Genomic DNA, 19,259 nt, shown 5'->3' with positions numbered 1-19,259 from the left:
CCATGCCTGGCTAATTTTTTGTATTTTTGGTAGAGACGGGGTTTCACTGTGTTAGCCAGGATGGTCTCGATCTCCTGACCTCGTGATCCTCCCGTCTCGGCCTCCCAAAGTGCTGGGATTACAGGTGTGAGCCACCGCGCCCGGCCAAAAAAAATGTTTTTTTAACAAATGAGCCAGGTGTGGTCGCAGGTGCCTGTGGTCCCAGGTACTCAGGAGGCCGAGGTGGGAAGATTGCTTGAGCCCAGGATGTCGGGGCTGCAGTGGGCCATGATTGTGCCACTGTACTCCAGCCTGGGCGACAGAGCAAGACCATGTCAAAAAAGGAAGAAGAAGGAGAAGGAGAGGGTGAAGGAAGATTTCTGATACTGTTTATAAAACAGAGTAGAGGAACGGGATGAATCTACTCATCTTTTATATATATGTGTCATAAACTCTCACTAAAGGAAGAGCTTGATGGAGTGGGACAGGGAAAGTACCAGGAGTGACCTGTGATGTGATTTGGAAGGTGGTAGGCAACGCTGGAGGCCACGTCCACCTTTCTTAGAATGTACTAGAAACTCTGAGCAGAAGCTCATGTTTCATGTTGGGCTAGTTTCTCTGTGATTAAGTCATAGTAACAAACTGGAAGTTGTATGTGATCAAAAGTGTAATCATGTCTTCTCCCTTGTAAACCTTCATGCCTCAATATCTAAGTTTCTCCGTAAGCTGGCACTAGTCGACTTTCCTACTGTTATTTCCTACTACTCTGCCTTCCAGCTACACTGTTGTCACCTTGCTTGGTGACTGAGCTTCTTGATGGTTTTATGTCACCTTTGTGGACCTCGAAATACCTTACACTCCTACTGTGAGAGCTTGCTTGATGACAGCCAGAGGGATCCTCATTATGTCAATTCTATGAGTCAGGAGAGTATGGGGGACTGGCTGGGAAGGTGAGCATGGCTCCCCTTCCAGGAAGGAGCTCACGCTCTATGGCACTCCAGTGATTGGATGGTCGGGAAGCACAGGTGCTGGGGAATACAAAAGCTCCACGGGCTGAGGTTCGGAAGTTCACTGGGGCTCACTGCATGCAAGGGCCTGTCTGGACAGTGAAGTCTTGGGCTTGTGTTTAGAGAGCTGCTTGCAGAATCCCCAGTGTGGCCTAACCAGGATGCAGGGAAAAATAGGCAAGTATGTCTTCGGATGAAATCAAGCACAATCCATCAACCACTCATAAGCAGATCCTAAGGGAAGAATCAGTGTCATTAACTGTTATGTTGTTGGTGGTGATGATGATAATGATGCTGACAATTAAAAAGATAATTAATTGTTTTCCTTCTTTTAGTCACATAGAAAAAATCACCACATGGCAAGACCCTAGGAAGGCGATGAATCAGCCCCTGAATCATATGAACCTCCACCCTGCCGTCAGTTCCACACCAGTGCCTCAGAGGTCCATGGCAGTATCCCAGCCAAATCTCGGTAAGCCCCAAGCTTTTTTAAAATTAAAAAGTAAATTTTTTTTGAGTTTTTTGTAGAGTTTGTTGCCCAGGCTGGTGTTGAACTCCTGGGCTCAAACAATCCTACCACCTCAGTCTCCCAAAGTGCTGCGATTACAGGCGTGAACCACTGCACCTGGCGGAGCCCCAAGCTTTGACTCCGAGCTGAAGAAATGGGTGTTCAATCAAGGGGTGGCGGGGCTCATAAGTGGTTCTGGCTGTTTCCATGTCTCTTCATGCACCCAGACGGTGTTTGCGCCTTCTTCTTGGCTGCAATACCATGTTACTCTTCTGCCGCCTTTTCCTTCTTTACTTGGTCTCTTTACCACCAACTTATGATACTGCTGCCTCAGTTTTAAACTACAGTTCTGACCTCCCCTCCGATGGCCTTAATTGGGGTAGAAAAATCAGTTAGGCCTCCTTTCTTCATCTAGACTGAGGCAAGTAGGACATACACGCTTTGGGTGACGTTGGCTCCTGGCAACTGCCTACAGGTACAATTCTAGTCTCAAATCCCTACCCTTATTTCCCTTTTTTCCATAATTGCTGCATAACATATCAGATAGCATGCTGGGTGCTTCCATGCCTTACCTTATGAAAGTCTTCCAAAACCCCTACAAAAAGTAACAGGCTCCCCAGTTTATAGATGAAGAAACTTCCCGAAAGTCATGCAGCTTGTGGAGAGCAGGGCTGGAGAACAGGCTAGTCTGATTTTGGAAGGGAGTTAACCGTTACATAACCTGCCGGTGGCTTCTCCCCATACCTGCCGTGGGATAATATGGCTCACTTTTTACTTCATTTACAATATTTAGTAAGAGTGATTTTAGACTTGAGAAGAGAGTATTTTCTGCTAAAATGATTCCCAGTAGAGAGAATCACCGGTGAATTAATACGCTGCAGCAACGGAACCCGCCAGCTCTTTTTGGTAATCATTCCCTTCCTTCTCCCCCAGGGCTAAAAATAAAAACGGGCCAATTTTAAAGTTTTATAAAAGATGGTGCCATTTTCAGATAACATTTCCATTTAAGATCAGATATCCAGATATGCTTTATACACAGAACAGTTAATTTTAGGGAGTGAAAAGAATCTCCTGTTGGATTTTCAGGAATGAACAAGATAAAAATGGAAGCGTTATTCCTGGACACCCTTCCCTCATACTGTAGCTTAGCCAAAGCGAGTATGAACTCAAGTAGACCCTGGTCAGTTTCAAGTGTCGGTTCTTCCGGGAAGTCTGAACCTACTGCTTTAAAGCTTGCAGATGTACAGTTTCCAAAAAGCAAATGACATCGAATAACCTCTGTTGTGTTCCTTATCTAAAGGGCAGATCAGAGAAAATGCAACCAGTTCTGGTACCAGCAGTGGTAAACCAAAGCCTCCCATGAGTCATTTTGTCCCAAATATTCAGGAGCTTATGTAGAAAACAGATGCCACTGTAGTAAAGAAACCTATCCTGGCTAACACGGTGAAACCCCGTCTCTACTAAAAATACAAAAAACTAGCCGGGCGTAGTGGCGGGCGCCTGTAGTCCCAGCTACTCGGGAGGCTGAGGCAGGAGAATGGCGTAAACCGGGGCGGAGCTTGCAGTGAGCCGAGATTGCGCCACTGCACTGCGGCCTGGGCGACAGAGCAAGACTCCGTCTCAAAAAAAAAAAAAAAAAAAAAAAAAAAGAAACCCCAAATTGGGTGGCATTAGACTGGTTTTACAGTTTCTTTAACCATTTAATTTTCATCAAGAATTCTAAAAACTGATTATTAAGTTTTAATTTTAACTTTGTAATCAATTATAATCGGAAAAAAAATCTTTCATGAACCCAGCTTACCAAAAAAAAAAAAAAAAAAAAAAAAAAAAATTCAAACACTTCCTCCACCCTCCCTTTCCTCAGTTCCCAAGTTTGTTTCCTAGAGCCAGCCAGTGTTTCTAGTTGTGTGTGTGTTTCATTATACTAAGGTTAGCATATCATAACCACTGTTCTCTATCTTGCTTTTTTCACCTGCCTGTCCATATAGAGCTGCTTCATTCTTTTAAAAATTTGCCTATTAGTCTACTATATTAATATGCTATAATTAGTTTATTTAACTAACTCCCATCTGGTAGATATTTAGGTTGTTACTAGTGTGTTGCTAGCATACAAATACTGGAGTGGATATCTTTTGTCATGTTCTTTTATGCATTCTCCTTAATTTTTAAAAATTGTGCAATACGCAGGAAGTGGACTAATGAAAAGAAGCTTGAATGCTTGGAACGAGATATTGAAGGCACATGTGAGTCTGCCTGTATGTGCACACATGCACGCACATACACACACACACAAAGTCCAATTGCACTAGTAAAGTATATCTAAAAAGTTGTAATCTGAACATTCTGAAACAACTTTATCTATAGCTTAGTAAAATACCTTAGTTCCCAGATTTCTGTTTTTATTTAATTTTTGTTATTATTATTATCATTATTTTGAGAAAGAGGCTCACCCCGTCATCCAGGCTGGAGTGCAGTAGCACGGTCTCAGCTCACTGCAACCTCTGCCCCCTGGTTCAAGCAATTCTCATGCCTCAGCTTACCGAGGAGCTGGGACTATAGGCCTGCACCACCACACACAGATAATTTTTGTATTTTTAGTAGAGACGGAGTTTCACCATGTTGGCCAGGCTGGTCTCGAACTCCTGACCACTGGTGATCCGCTTGCCTCAGCCTCCCAAAGTGCTGGGATTATAGGCGTAAGCCACGGCACCCGGCAGTTTCCAGATTTCTCATAAGGCAGTGAATTTCTCAAGACACACATTCTGGGGTTTTTCCAACAATATTTGTGTATTTCCCCGTTGCAAAGTGTGTTTCTAGCTTATGGAGAATCACAGATGTGTCTGAAGGATGGAAACACAACTGTAAATGCCAAGTAAGTTCCGAAGACCAGGAGTTAATTTACAGAGTCTCAATAAAGTCCAAATAATAAATGATTTACTCAGACTATTTCATTTCAAGCCATAACTCTGCCTGTGGTTCATAGTCTTTATTATGTATCTTTAAACATATAAAAATAAAAAGAGCAGAGCTGGGTGTAGGGGTGCATCCCTGTAGTCCCAGCTACTTGGGAGGCTCTGAGGTGGGAGAATCTCTTGGGCATAGGAGTTTGAGACCAGCCTGGGCAACTTAGCAAGACCCCCATCTCTTAAAAACTAGAAAAAGAAAAGAGCAGATTCTTCTCCTCCAACTCTTCCTTCTTGAATCTAGAGCTTTGATACTTTTCAATGGAATGTAGCTAATAAGCGAACTAAAGTGATAGGTCTTCTTTAATGCAAGGAGTTTATGTACCTGTGAAAAGGATGTCAAAATACAATTAGTAACATTACTATCAGATGATAGAATAGTACTTTTTATAACTAATTTTGTGTATTTCTAGAGCTGTGATATAATCAGTGTTATAGTTAAATACATTCAGAAACAAATCTCCTTGTATTGGGACCCTGTTTCTGTAGGTTAGGTACTTGGACTTGGGTGTCTGACTGCCAGAATTTGAATCCTGGCTCTGTAGTTACTAGTTTGGTGACCCTTTAAGTTACTTATCTGTGCTTTGATTTCATCATATGTACAATGGGGATTATTAATGTATGAGGAACTTACAAGTTTATATATGCAAAGTGCTTAGGACTATGATTGCCACATAATAAGCTAAAATATATGTTTATTATTATTATATTTATGGCAAAAATTATTTTATATTTTATTTAACTATAGCATGTTTATTTTAAGACAATCTAACTGTTCTTTATAAATGCTTTCAAGAATAAAAATGATTTGTTTTGGGCTGGTTAGATTGCAAAGTGTTTTAAATTAGGAACAATGTATTCATTACCTTCAGTGAGGATAGTGCCCTCTGGTGGAAATGTTTAAGTTACCTCTCCCAGGAGAAACTTGTTATCACTAGACACCTTATTTTTTCTAAGAGCTTTAGATGCGGGATGCGGTGGCTCTCACCTGTAATCCCGGAGGATCACGAGGTCAGGAGATTGAGACCATCCTGGCTAACACGGTGAAACTCCGTCTGTACTAAAAATACAAGAAATTAGCCGGGCATGGTGGCGGGCGCCTGTAGTCCCAGCTACTCGGGAGGCTGAGGCAGGAGAATGGCGTGAACCCAGGAGGCGGAGCTTGTAGTGAGTCGAGATTGTGCCACTGCACTCCAGCCTGGGCGACAGAGTGAGATTCCATCTCAAAAAAAAAAAAAAAAAAAAAGAACTTTAGATGTATTCCTGTAATGCCTGTAATGCGACTTGTAAATCAAACCGTAATTTTATTGTGAGAGGAAAGACCCATTACTTAGTCATCCTGGAGTGAGTGACTTTGTAAAAACAGAGAATTCTTTCTGCAGGTTGGCAGATTTGTTGAACAGTGAATCTAAGTAAAATGAAATAAGCTCTGAATGGGAAAATTGCAAAAATAATTTTTTTTGCACTTTAATTCAAATAACCATCTCCATTTTGGTCTAGCTTAAAACTAAAATTTTAGTTTTTGTATTTGCCAAATCAGGCTTTACCAATCTGGATTCTGTCTAAGCAGAGTAATGGCCTTTAAGCCTGAATTCCCAGACATATGCAATAAATGGAAGAAGAAAAGACAACCTTGGGGGACTTTAGATAATAAAGAGGAAAGGTTGCCATTTGGTGGAAGCCGTATCAGTATTGTCACTTGGGGGTTAACAAGTTGTTCGGATCCTCACTTTTAAGTAACGTAGGGGAAATTACTATACATATGAAAGTAGATTTCTTTTTCTTTACACAAACCAGATAGACTTTGTTTGTTTGTTTGGGATGGAAACTTGGCTGCCCAGGCTGGAGTGCAATGGTGTGATTTTGGCTCACTGCAACCTCCGCCTCTCAGGTTCAAGCAATTCTCCTGCCTCAGCCTCTGGAGTAGCTGGGATTACAGGCGCCTGCCACCACCACACCTGGCTAATTTTTGTATTTTTAGTAGAGATGGGGTTTCACCATGTTGGCCAGGGTGGTCTCAAACTCCTGACCTCAGGTGATCTACCCACCTCAGCCTCCCAAAGTGCTGGGATTACAGGCCTGAGCCACTGCACTCGGCCAGAAGTTTGTATGTTTTAAGTAGGCTGTGGGCCTTCCTTACTATTAATACTTAACTAAAATTTTAAAAAAGAGAATAAGAGGGAAAGAAACAGGGAAAAAAATAGACTGCCTATATAGGCTCTGTTATATATAGAACAATGGGCTTCAGAAAATGAAGCCTGCTGCAGATCTTGGTCCTTGGTTAGAGTGGTGGCGAAGTGGGCATGGAAGTGGGATGGAGGGTGGGGACTGTTTTGGAAGAACTCGAAGTCAGAACTGAGTTTCTCTTAATTTAGACGTTTATTTGTTGGGTTAGTTATTTAACCTCTGAGTCTCATTTTCCTTATCTGTAAAATGGTAATAATGATAGTACCTACCTGATAACGTTGTTTTGAGTATTTAGGTAGTCCATGCCTTGGTATGTGATGTATAGTAAGCTGCCAGCACTTGTACTGTTATAGCTATTATTGTTAGCCGGTAGCCTTGTTTTTCCTCCCTTTTCTGGCCCCTGTGTAATCAGAGGAAGAGGCTTTGATACGCTCTGTTAGAAAGCCATTCCATTCCTCCTTCAGGAAAACCCCACCATGGTTACTGCAACTTATATTTGTTTGGGCACTTTTGCTTATAAATTGCGAAACTAGCTGGTGTGGTACCAAAAAATAATCTTTAACCTCGGACAGCAATTGTGAGAAGATGAAGAGGAGCAAGTTTGTGACAGTCAGGTCATTCGCAGAGGGAGTTTGTGAAGAGCAGTCACACTTTTGAGTTCTAAGTGAAGAACATTTTCCCCACTGCAAGTAGTGAAGTGTTAGATTTTCCCATCTCTCAGCAGACAAATGCTGAAATCATGCAACAACTTAAAGAAGCTCCATATTTTTTAATGTTTTTACCAAGAGAAAGTGACATGCCTTTTTTTTTTTTCTTTTCTTTTTTCTTTTTTGCCTTTTTGGTGATAATCCTAGTGATCATAAACCATGGGGTGCTGAGCTGCTGTCACACACTAATGGAGCTCTTTGTTGGAATGAGACCCTGACCTGGGATGCCAGTATCCTTCCAGACAGTACAGGAAAAATAAAGACTGTAGCAACTTCACCAGACTGCGAGCCCTAGCCAATTCAGAAACCTTTGGTAAAGTGCAACCAGAGTGTATTTTCAATACTGTAGGAACATTTTAAAATTAGATATATACACGCGTGTGCACGCGTGCACACACACACACACTCACTTACCCCTTTGAAGATGTGCCATCCACCAGCCCAGAGTCTAAGTCTTCCAGGTCTGTTTCTTGAGCTGTACTTCAAATTATAAACACATGTGTGGTTGTTTTTTCTTTTTTTTCTTTTAAGCGCATTCTTTTCAAGACAAGATGGAAAATCTTGTCTGTGCTCAGTTTGCTAAGTTGGCTTGCTCTTCTCTCTAGGAAGTATACAAAGAAACTTAACATTGTATCAAGAGCAAATAAAACAGCTAAGGGATATAAAAGCCCTGTGTTGCTTAAAGCACTTAGAAAGGTATCCTGAAAGTTCACTAGAAGTCAGATTGCTACTTAGGCATCTTATGTTTTCCTTTTTTCTATTGGTTTTTTTCTTAATCAAATTTTAGTGGTGAGTTCAAGGCAGACACATCTGGCTACTGTAATTTTTCCAGCTCTGATGTTCTCACTACTTTTGGAACTTTGTGGTTTATGCAGCATAAATTAGCCTAAAATGCACCGGCACATGCGCACAAACCCAGAGACAAACAAACAAAAAAAATACCCATACACTTTTTGGGGAATGGTGGAGGTGTTGGGTGTTGTACGTGTTGTAGGATTGTGGTGGTGGAAAGTTTGTGTTTATGGAAGAAAAGGAACACTGGTGGGCACAGGAAAGAGGAAGAGGTTTCTGTTTAAAAAGGATTTTCTTGATAAAAAAGAATAGAAGGAAAAGTTTGCTAAACACTGTAGGAAATCAATTTTCTTTTTATTTTGTAGAGATTAAGGTGTCTCACTATGTTGCTTAGGCTGGTCTCAAACTCTTAGTCTCCAGCGATCCTCTCACCTTGGCCTCCCAAAATGCTGGGATTAAAGGTGTGAGCCACTGTGCCCTCAATTTTCTTAGATTTTGAGGAAGCTATCTATTGTCAAATACACTCTAGTTAATCAGCATTATTGAAGGCTGCCTTCTTTGGGGTTTCAAGAAGGAGATACTTTTTTTTTTTTTTGAGACAGAGTTGTGCTTGTTGCCCAGGCTGGAGTGCAATGGCACGATCTCGGCTCATCACAACCTCCACCTCCTGGGTTCAAGCGATTCTCCTGCCTCAGCCTCCCAAGTAGCTGGGATTACAGGCATGCGCCACCATGCCTGGCTAATTTTGTATTTTTAGTAGAGACGGAGTTTCTCCATGTTGGTCAGGTTGGTCTCAAACTCCTGACCTTGGATGATCCGCCCTCCTCAGCCTCCCAAATTGTTGGGATTACAGGCGTGAGCCACTGCTCCTGGCCTGAAAAGAAAATTCTTTATAGTTCCTTTCTTTTAGGGTTTTTAAGGAATATGTTAAATGAGACTGAAAAAAAATTACCAAATCAATGGATTCAGCTACTTTTGTGTAATAAAGCAGGACATAATAGCATATAAAGAAATAAACCTTACGCTTTCATGGCTATGTTCCATTTATCTTAATGTGGATGAGTCTTTGTTAAGATTAGGTGATGGAGACTTACAGGTTTTTTTATATGAAATTTAGAAACTTAGATAGAAAATTTGTTCTTTGATAAGAAATAATAAGAGCCATGAAAAGTGTCTGATGCCACAATTTTCCTAAAAAAAAAAAAAAAAAAAAAAAAAGGAGTATGCTAGGTGAATATTTTGGGAACCATACACAAAGATGTGTTAGTTATAATGGCCAGTAAACAAATGCCTGAAGTATGAAAATAAATACATTTATTTATTTATTTGTTTATTTATTTCCTGAGATGCAATCTTGGTCCATCGCCCTGGCTAGAGTGCAGTGGTGTGATCTCGGCTCACTGCAACCTCCGTCTCCCAGGTTCAAGCCATCCTCCCAGCTCAGCCTCCCAAGTATCTGGAATTACAGGTGCCCACCACCACACCAGCTAATTTTTCTACTTTTTAATAGAGATAGATTTTCACCACGTTGGCCAGGTTAGTCTCTTAACACCTATCCTCAAGTGACCCGCCTCCCTCAGCTTCCCAAAGTAAGTGCTGGGATTACAGGCTTGAGCCACTGCGCCTAGCCACAAATATATTTATGAGCACTGAAATAATGGATATAGACCATGTAGACACATGAAAAACTTTGTTATAACATTCTAATTTTATACAGCATGACAAATTGTTTATGCTATAATTATACTTCTATTTTTTTGAAAAACACATTGCTTAGATTCTTTGCATTTTTTCACAAGACTAAGCTTCTTGAGGACAGGGACTTGATCTCCCATTTGTGTATTTCTAGACCCAAGCAAAGCTCATTAGGCATCATAGGTGTACTCTTCTGTAGAATGAACAGTTACGTATTTTTAAATGTTAATAGTTATTATAGTTAGGCCTTTGAATTAAGGCTGATTCCCTCTATTTTCTCTGTAATGTGGTTATATTACTTTTATAATAGCCAAAAGGAGAAAATAAAAAAAAAGGGAGAACAACAGGGGAGAACCTTGAGATTTTTGTGGTGGAAGAGGAGAACAGTGTGTTGGAAAAAAGGCTCCAGGCCCCATGTGTATTATAGACAAAACCAAGAATGCTCAGGCCTCTGCAGTTGAGCAAGTCTGCCTGTGGCAAATAGATTATTCACTAGTCTCTAAGATCAGTGTTTATCCAAGTGTGGTCCAGATCTACCACTAGCTGGATCACTTGGGGCATTTGTGAAACATATAGTGTTAGAATACAGTGGTTTTTTTGCTCCCAAAAGAACTATCCTGGGCTGCTGCTGGGAGGAATATGCCCTGGAAATTTCTGTGTCAGTAAATGTAGGGTGGAATCTGGAAAGGTGTGCTGTTTTCAAGTGTTCAGATGACTCTGATCATCAGCCAGGTGTGGGAGCCACAACAGAATTGTGTATGTGAAGGCCAAGTGCAGTGTCTCACACCTGTAATCCCAGCACTTTGGGAGGCTGAGGTGGGCAGATCACCTGAGATCAGGAGTTTCAGACCAGCCTGGCCAACATGGCAAAACCCCGTCTCCACCGAAAATACAAAAAATTAGCCAGATGTGGTGGCACACTCCTGTAGTCCCAGCTACTTGGGAGGCTCAGGAAGGAGAATCGCTTGAACCCGGGAGGTGGAGGTTGCAGTGAGCCAAGATGGAGCCACTGCACTTCAGCCTGGGCGACAGAGCCAGACTCTACCTCAAAGCAAAGCAAAACAAAAGAAAACAAAAAAAGAATTGTGTGTGTTAGCACAGTAATGGGAAAATGCCAGTATAATAAAAATACAAGAACCTACTCAAACGTTCAGTCTTTGATTTATTTGAAAAGGACTTGGAGTATGCTCACCAACTTTTTAACTGCTTCTTTGTCTGAAATAGACATTTACTGTGGCACTGGCTTTTGCCATTTTGGTGCTTGGTGTTACTGCACACATGAGCATTGGGTAAGTGAATGCTGAATGGGCTTCCCAGAGCATCCTGACCCCAGATATACCAACTGAACTTCAAAAATGAGGGGGAAAGTTACAGCTTGGGATTCTTGAAATGTGTTGTTTAATTCACTGGGTAAATGTACAAGCCTGCTCCAGTTTTGCTTGCAGAGAGTGGGCCTGAGAATCAATCAGGCCTTCGTAGGCCTAAACCATGACGAATTCCAGAGAAGCACCCCACACCCTGGGGAAGAGGGAGTCCTTTTAGGAAGGTGAAGGCTAGGTCAAACTTGTTTTCTTTTTCAGTCCTTTCTTTGTTTGCGCCACATTAATTAATTAATTGTTAATGGAGTCTAATCTCTTCACCAAGCTGTAGACCTCTATTGAGAGTTTTAAAAATAATTTTGACAGTTTTCATCCTGTTCGCTGGCTGACTTCCAAAAGTTTGCCCTCAGGAGCTTCCTTGCTGTGGAGAATTTCACCCAGTTAAGGGTGAAAGGCAGGCAGTGGGATTCGGGGTGGTTTGTCATTCAGCCACTTGTTCCAAATTGATAAGTGCTGAGTGATATTTTGACACTTCTCTTTGATCTCCTCTTTGGCATCCCTGGTAATATTGCTCCTGCCTATGTGTAATCATCACCTCTCCCACCCAGGTACCAATTGATTGATTTCTTCTTCCTTTCTGGAAGTCTAAATTTATTCCCTGGGTGTTTTGCAGTTGCTGGTGGTCAAGAACAGCTGTTCCTCCATGCTTTACTCTGAATAGTTCTCTAGGATGAAGTCAGCAAAATAATATCATTTAAGTGAAGCCTCAGGAAAACAAAAGCCTTGATTGTCTTTCTCCTTAAGTGCTAAAAAGATCACCCCTCCCCCTCTGTGTGTGTGTGTGTGTTTGTGTGTGTGTGTGTGTGTGTGTGTGTGTGTGTCTGTATTTTAAGGCAGGAAAAAATAAAGGTCCTAAACATTTTTGAAGCAGCAAGATTCAAGAATGTTATTTTTTTCCGTATTATATAATTGCTATTTCGTCACTGTAGAAAATGTTAATTGGCAAAAAATGAGAAAATAAAAAGCCACCGTACCATTCAAAATGACACTAGCATGTTTTCATATATTTTCTTGACTTTCTTCAATGCAAACATAAAAATAGTTGGAAACTCCTCTGTATTCTTTTTTGTAGCTTATTTTAATATACTGTGAGCATCTTCTCATTTCAGTAATTTTTTTTTTTTTTTTGAGACAGAGTCTCGCTCTGTCATCCAGACTGGAGTGCAGTGGCATGATCTCGGCTCACTGCAACCTCTGCCTCACTGGTTCAAGCGATTCTCCTGCCTCAGCCTCCCGAGTAGCTGGGACTACAGGCACACGCCACCAAGCCACGCTAATTTTTGTATTTTTAGTAGAGACAGGATTTCACCATGTTGGCGAGGCTGGTCTTGGACTCCTGACCTCAGGTGATCCGCCCACCTCGGCCTCCCAAAGTGCTGGGATTACAGGTGAGAGCAACTGCGCCTGGCCAGTAAATATTTTTCTATAATTTTTTTTATGAGTTGTTTTAATTAGAAAAGTAACACACGAATATGGCAAAAAATCCAAATAGTTCCAAAGGGTATTTATGAAAAATTCAGTCTCCTTCCCACCATGACCCCCAGCCCTTTTCTCCTCTCCAGGGAAATGCTACTACCAGCTTCCTGAGCATTCTTCTAGATGTGCACTACATACACCTGCATGCTTGGGCATGTACAGTATGTCTTTTTACAACTTAACATATCTTAGAGAGCCTTCCAAATTAGTACTTACAGATTTGCTCATTCTTTGTCAGCAATAGGTAATGTTCCACTCCACTGAGGTACCATACTTTGTTTAACCAGTCCTGGGTGCTGGATATTTAGTTTATTTTCTGGTTGGTCACTATTATTAAACAATGCCACAGTGTGCATCCTTGGACACAAATCCTTGTGCCATGTGCTGTTTATGTATAGGATAATTTTGCAGAAGTGGAATTCCTGGATCTAAGAGTATGTACATTTAAAGTTTTTAAAACTGTTGTTCCATTTCTTTCCAAAAAGGTATACCAATAGACACCCCTGCCAATAAAGTGTGTTTCTTTCCCCGTACCCTGGCCAATAATATCTGTGATCAAACTTACAGCCTTTACTATTCTGATAGCTACAAACTAGATTTTCATTATCTTCATTTTTTTTAACTTATGAATTGACTTGGACATATTTCTTTTGTTCATAAACTATCACATCATGTTAATGGCTGCAAGTAGTCCTTGTGTGAATTTATTTAACCAATAATGCCATAATTTATTTAACCAATTCTTCTATTGAGAGACATGTAGGTTGATTATATTTTTTATCATTATAAATGAATATTCTTGCACGTATATTTTTGTGCCCACCTTTAATTTCCTCACTTTTCCAGCTTCTTTGGAATGTTTCTGAATAAAGTATAAAAATTTCTTAAAAAATACAATTTTGACATGGTTTGCTTTATCAAACTGAGAAATTGGCTAAAGATCTTGGAACAGGGGATTTTTGGGCGGTGATACTTTCTTTTAAAAAATAACGTAACATTACCACAAAAAGTGTATTTTTAACCAGCCACCTAGCTTTCCCACTAACTCTGTTTTTCAGCTTGTATATCCATATGTTTTTGACTAAGCCATAAATGGAAGTTTCGTTGGAAGTTATTTTGCTTCCCAGTACATGTCATGCATTTCATTCCATATTATTTTCGTCCTTTTCCTTTTCAGTATTATATTTCTCAGACACCAGTGAAGAGTGAGTTGTGAGTTTTGAATTTTGCCAAGACTTAAATATTTGCAGAGCTGGAAAGAAATAAAGTTAAAAAAAAATTAATGTGGCTGATTTAGTCTTGGTTCACAAGACCTTCATTTAGCTGCTTCAAAGCTCACACTTCAAATGTCAAGAAAAATATTCTCTTAATTTCTCCCGTATCAACTGCTGCAATGCCTGAATTAATTAGAATAGAACTATAATTTCTCTCCAAATGGAATTGGATCATCCCATCCTAACAAAACAAATGCTCAGGGCGGCTCCAGGCTGAAGGTTTCTGGACACCTTCTCTACATCGTATCTGCCTGGGACGCTGCAGTCTAGGGCTGCCCCTCAGGAGACTTCTCCTCTGGGATCCTCGGCGTGTCTTCTTTGCTTGTGCTTTCTCCTCTCCTCTGTGTCTCCTCTAGTTTTAAGTGCACATTATATTTTTCCTGCAATTTGAGGGAATCTCAGGGTCGAAACTATGATATATTAAAATCAGATGGCTTTAGCCTGAGGCATTCCTTATTTCATAGGTTTGCATTCACTGGTGCCTTCTCCGTCCTCCACCCTTAGCTTGCTCATTTTTCCTCCTATCAAGAAGACCACAATGGAGCAATGTCTTTAGCTCTGACCCTGGGATGTAAAGCCCTTTCACAACAGATCTCAAGCTTGACAGTCAACTCTCTTGGTGTTCCAGGTCTTTCCCAGGAAAACCTGCAATTTCCTATTCCGGGTGTCTGGTCCTCAGGGGCAGCTCTCCAGGGGTGTTTCTTCTGAAAGATCTTCCCAGCCAGTCTGTTGGGGTAGCTCTCTGTCCTGTCTTCCTCTCTATGTTTTAAAATTAGAATTATTTAAATAACAGTTGGGGTTGGGGATAGAGGTGGGAGGCTGGAAGGAACTATGAGTATGAGGTATCAGAATTATGTAGCACAGATTACAGCTGGGATTCTGTTCCATCCAAATTCCAATCAGTTATCAAAGCATTGTTTAATAGGAGTTTCCTCAAAGATCAACAGTGCCACAGAACAATGGCCCATATGTAACACAGTTTCTCTGGTCCCTGCCGGACTGAGAATTCTCAGTCTCCAGGAGGTTTGGGGTATGTGTAGAGAGGTTTTATTTTTTAAAATGTCAGTATTTATTTTGAAAGAATTGTTAACTTACAGAAGAGTTTCAAGTTTAGTCTAAGGAATTCCCATACACCTTTTCCCCAGATCTGCCTTTGTTAATTGTTCAATTATAAACATAGCCACAGTTGCATCTATCTATCTCTCTGTCTGTCTATCTATCTATCTATCTATCTATCTATCTATCTATCTATCTATCTGTCTGTCTGTCTATATATATTTTTTTCTGAACCATTTGAGACAAAGTCGGAGACATCATTCTGCTTTACCCAGAAATACTTATATTTTCTCAAAAGACATTTTCTTTTCTTTCTTCTTCTTCTTCTTTTTTTTTTTTTTTTTTAGATGGAGTCTTGCTCTGTTGCCCACGCAGGAGTGCAGTGGCATGATCTCGTCTCATTGCAACCTCCATCTCCTGGGTTCAAGCGATTCCCCTGCCTCAGCCTCCCAAGTAGTTGGGACTACAGGCGTGTGCCACCACGCCTGGTTACTTTTTGTATTTTTAGTAGAGATGGGGTTTCCCCATGTTGGCCAGGCTGGTCTGGAACTCCTGACCTCAGGTGATCTGCCCGCCTTGCCCTCCCAAAGTGCTGGGATTACAGGCATGAGCCACCATGCCCAGCTGGACATTTTCTTATATAAGCACAGTATAGGTATCAAAATCAGGAAATTTAACATTGATACAATACTATTATCTAATAGCCCAGATTCGAAATGTCTTCAGTTGTCCCGGTGATGTCCTTTGTGACTATTTTTGTTTCTGGCCCAGGATGTGATTGAGGAACTCACATTGCATTTAGTTGTCTTGTCTCCATAATCTCTTCTAATTTGCAACAAGTCTTCGGTCCTTTTGTTCTGCACCTTGACATTTTTGAGGAATATATAGGCCAGTTATTTTGTGAATCGTTTTTAAATTTGGATGTGTCCAGCGTTTCTTCATGATTTTGGTTGGGGTTATACATTTTTGGCAGGAATACCATGGAAGTGATGTTGTGTTCTTCTCATTGAATCATATCACGAGGCACACGATTTGTCCCACTATAGGTGACATTAGCTTTGATCGCTTGGTGAAGGTACTGTTGTGGAAGGTGGGATGGAGGCAGCACAGCGTGCTTGTGCCAAATGGCTCCTCTAATGAGTATCTTCCGTAAAGCTAATGAAGTCTGTAGAAAGCCTTTTTGGTCTACCAGGTCTCTATAAGGTATGGCCTAAAATCATGTAAACTCTTCCCCTTGGGATGACTAACAAGTAAAATTTCCAACCTGCTCAGTTAAGCTTCACAGAACATTATTTATTTGATATATAATATATCTGTGCAGCTATATACACACACCTAGGTTTTTTAAAAAATTTATTTACAAAAGGTAGGCTATGTTAATTAGAGTCACAAGCAGTTGACTGTCTCAGTGTGACTCAAGACCACAAAAAAACCCATTTCTCCTTCACTTTATTCTGAGTCCTGGGGTTGAGACCTAGACCGGCAGGTGTACTGCTTGGGGCCCATTCACAGGTTTATAAGTTTCTCATTGAGGGCAGTCTGTGACTGACACACAGGTAGTTTTAAAATGAAATTATGATGCTTCCATTCATTTGTTCCCTACTCTTGCATCTTATAAAACATGTAATTCTTTTTTTTTTTTTTTTTTTTTTTTTTTTTGGAGAGGGAGCCTTGATCTGTTGCCCAGGTTGGAGTGCAATGGCGTGATCTCAGCTCACTGCAACATCCACCACCCTGGTTCAAGTGATTCTCATGCTTCAGCCTCCCCAGTAGCTGAGACTACAGGCACACACCACCACGCTTGGCTAATTTTTGTATTTTTAGTAGAGACGAAGTTTCACCATGTTAGCCAGGCTGGTCTTGAACTCCTGACCTCAGGTGATCCTCCCGCCTCAGCCTCCCAAAGTGTTGGGATTACAGGGGTGAGCCACTGTGCCCAGCCAAAACATGTAATTCAAAAGGATAAAAATAAATAATTGAATTAAGTTGGGGTAAAGAAGGACTGTGGCTGAGAAAAAAATAAAGTCAGGGAAAAAATACATACCATGGGGCCTTGTGTGGTTGCTAGAGGTACCTACAGATTTGGCTGTGAGATTCCTGGGGTATTGTAAAGAAGATAATATGCTCTGTTATAGGAGTCAGATCATTCAAGAGATAAAGGCTTTCATGGTATTGAAGAGAAATGTAGTTTTTCTAGATATAGAGATGTAAGAGGGAGTTCTCCTGTACTTCCCCATAAGTCATCTAGACTCTGTGATCTAAGGGACAATGCCCTTAAGAAAAAAATTCCAATAGTGGTTGGGCGTGGTGGCTTATACCTGTAATCCCAGCACTTTGGGAGGCTGAGGGGGGCGGGTCATCTGAGGTCAGGCATTCAAGATCAGCCTGGCCAACATGGTGAAACCCCGTCTCTGTTAAAAATACAAAAATTAGCTGGGCGTGGTGGTGGGCGCCTGTAATCTCAACTACTTGGGAGGCTAAGGCAGGAGAATCGCTTGAATCGGGGAGGCGGAGGTTGCAGTGAGCTGAGACCATGCCATTGCACTCCAGACTGGGTGACAGAGTGAAACTCTGTCTCAAAAAAATAAAAAATAAAAATAAAAATCCAGTAGTGAACACTAGGAATTTTATGGGGGAGGTTTTCTACAGTCTTTTTAAATACTGGGTGGTGGCATGATCTCAGAGCACCAGCCAGCGCTCACAGAAGACCAAAATGAGTGTATACTACATATGCATTTTGATTCAAGGATAACATTTAGAAAATTTAGAGTTGTAATTTTTTTGTTGTGTGTTTTGTTTTCATTTTTAAGAAGGAAGCTCCTTTTGACACACCTTCTCAAATAAAATTTAGAGCTACAGGCTTTTATTTTGTTTTGCTTGGGATCAGAATCTCCTCTTTGTAAGTGTTTAAAAGCAGAGCTGCTTTGGTTTCTGTCTGTTCCCCCATCCCTGCCCCAAACCTTATTCCTTTCCTTCCCAAAGATCCTGAACCACTTTACAGGGCTGAGAGACAACAAACTGACAGGCATTGATCCCAAGGAGTGGCCTGTTTCCTTCATGGTTGGTTGGTTGGTTTGTTTTTGAGACAGAGTCTCACTCTGTCTCTTAGGCTGGAATGCAGTGGTGCGATCTCTGCTCACCGCAACCTCTGCCACCCGGGTTCAAGCAATTCTCCCGCCTCAGCCTCCCGAGTAGCTGGGACGACAGGCGCGTGCCAACACACCCAGCTAATTTTTGTAATTTTAGTAGAGATGGGGTTTCACTATGTTGGCAAGGCTGGACTGGAACTCCTGACCTTGTGATCTGCCCACCTCGGCCTCCCAAAGTGCTAGGATTACAGGCGTGAGCCCCTGCACCTGGCCTCCTTCATGCTTTTTAACTCGTTTCACTGTGTGCCCCCAGAGCTTCTTCGTCTCTGGATTTCTTCAGAATTTTAAATTTTACCATAGAGTATGAAATAATCTGGCAGTTTCCCATGCAGTCCAAGCAGTCAGCTGGAAGGAGATTTCTATCAGTCTGTTATAGAGGCCAACCACAGTGCTTACCACAGGCAAGAGGCCCCAAGGGACCTGGTCCCAGCCCCTCACCCTCTGCTCCTCAGCCACATGGGCTGCTCTGATTTTGCACAAATACTCCACGCTCACCGTTTCCACCTTAGGATCTTTGTACTTGTCCCCCACCCTGATTTCCATACTTCATTCAGATTTAGAGCACACATCACTGCTTCACAGAGGCCTTTCTTAACTTCCCTGCCTAAAATAGCTCCACATTTGTTTGTTCAGATCCCTTATCACTAAAATTATTCTATACATTTGTTATAGCCTGTTTTTTCACTAGACTATACTCTCCTATAGGGCAGGGACCTTGCTGTCTTGTTCATCATTGTATCTCTACTTCCGAGAAACGGGGAAGAATAGCTAGGTGAACCATAGATCATTGGAAAGAAAAAAATCATCTATAGTTTTATAAGCCAAACACCACCACTATTAATATTCTAATACTTTTCATTTCAAAGGTAATTAACTTTTTTGGGGTTACTAGAAATCCTGTAAGATAGGGTACAGTCCTCAATGAAATGCATGTATATACAAGTTTCCAAAATTTGGCACTTACTTCTACCAGATTTCCTAATCCTGTTACCCCTGGGTAAAATCTTGTTTTGTTTTTTTTTTTTTTCCTGAGTGGTCCTGGCCCAATGCAAAGCACCTAAACCAAACTATTGTTTTTGCTAATTTG

The 19,259-nt window shown here is 41.2% G+C and overlaps 1 protein-coding gene across 1 annotated transcript in view; it reads left to right on the top strand.

Annotated features, from left to right (window-relative positions):
- The window catches only part of WWTR1 (WW domain containing transcription regulator 1), a 143,508-nt gene that overhangs the window by 86,379 nt on the left and 37,870 nt on the right, over positions 1-19,259 (top strand). Inside the window, exon 3 of the mRNA XM_050779783.1 lies at positions 1,322-1,458. Coding sequence (XP_050635740.1) covers positions 1,322-1,458 — 137 coding nt within the window. The remainder of the gene's footprint in view (positions 1-1,321; positions 1,459-19,259) is intronic.

The sequence above is a fragment of the Macaca thibetana genome, chromosome 2, assembly GCF_024542745.1.
Source record: "Macaca thibetana thibetana isolate TM-01 chromosome 2, ASM2454274v1, whole genome shotgun sequence".
In the NCBI taxonomy this organism is placed as follows: domain Eukaryota; kingdom Metazoa; phylum Chordata; class Mammalia; order Primates; family Cercopithecidae; genus Macaca; species Macaca thibetana.
Note: the sequence above shows the minus strand (reverse complement) of the source record. Positions and strands in the feature narration are given on the sequence as shown.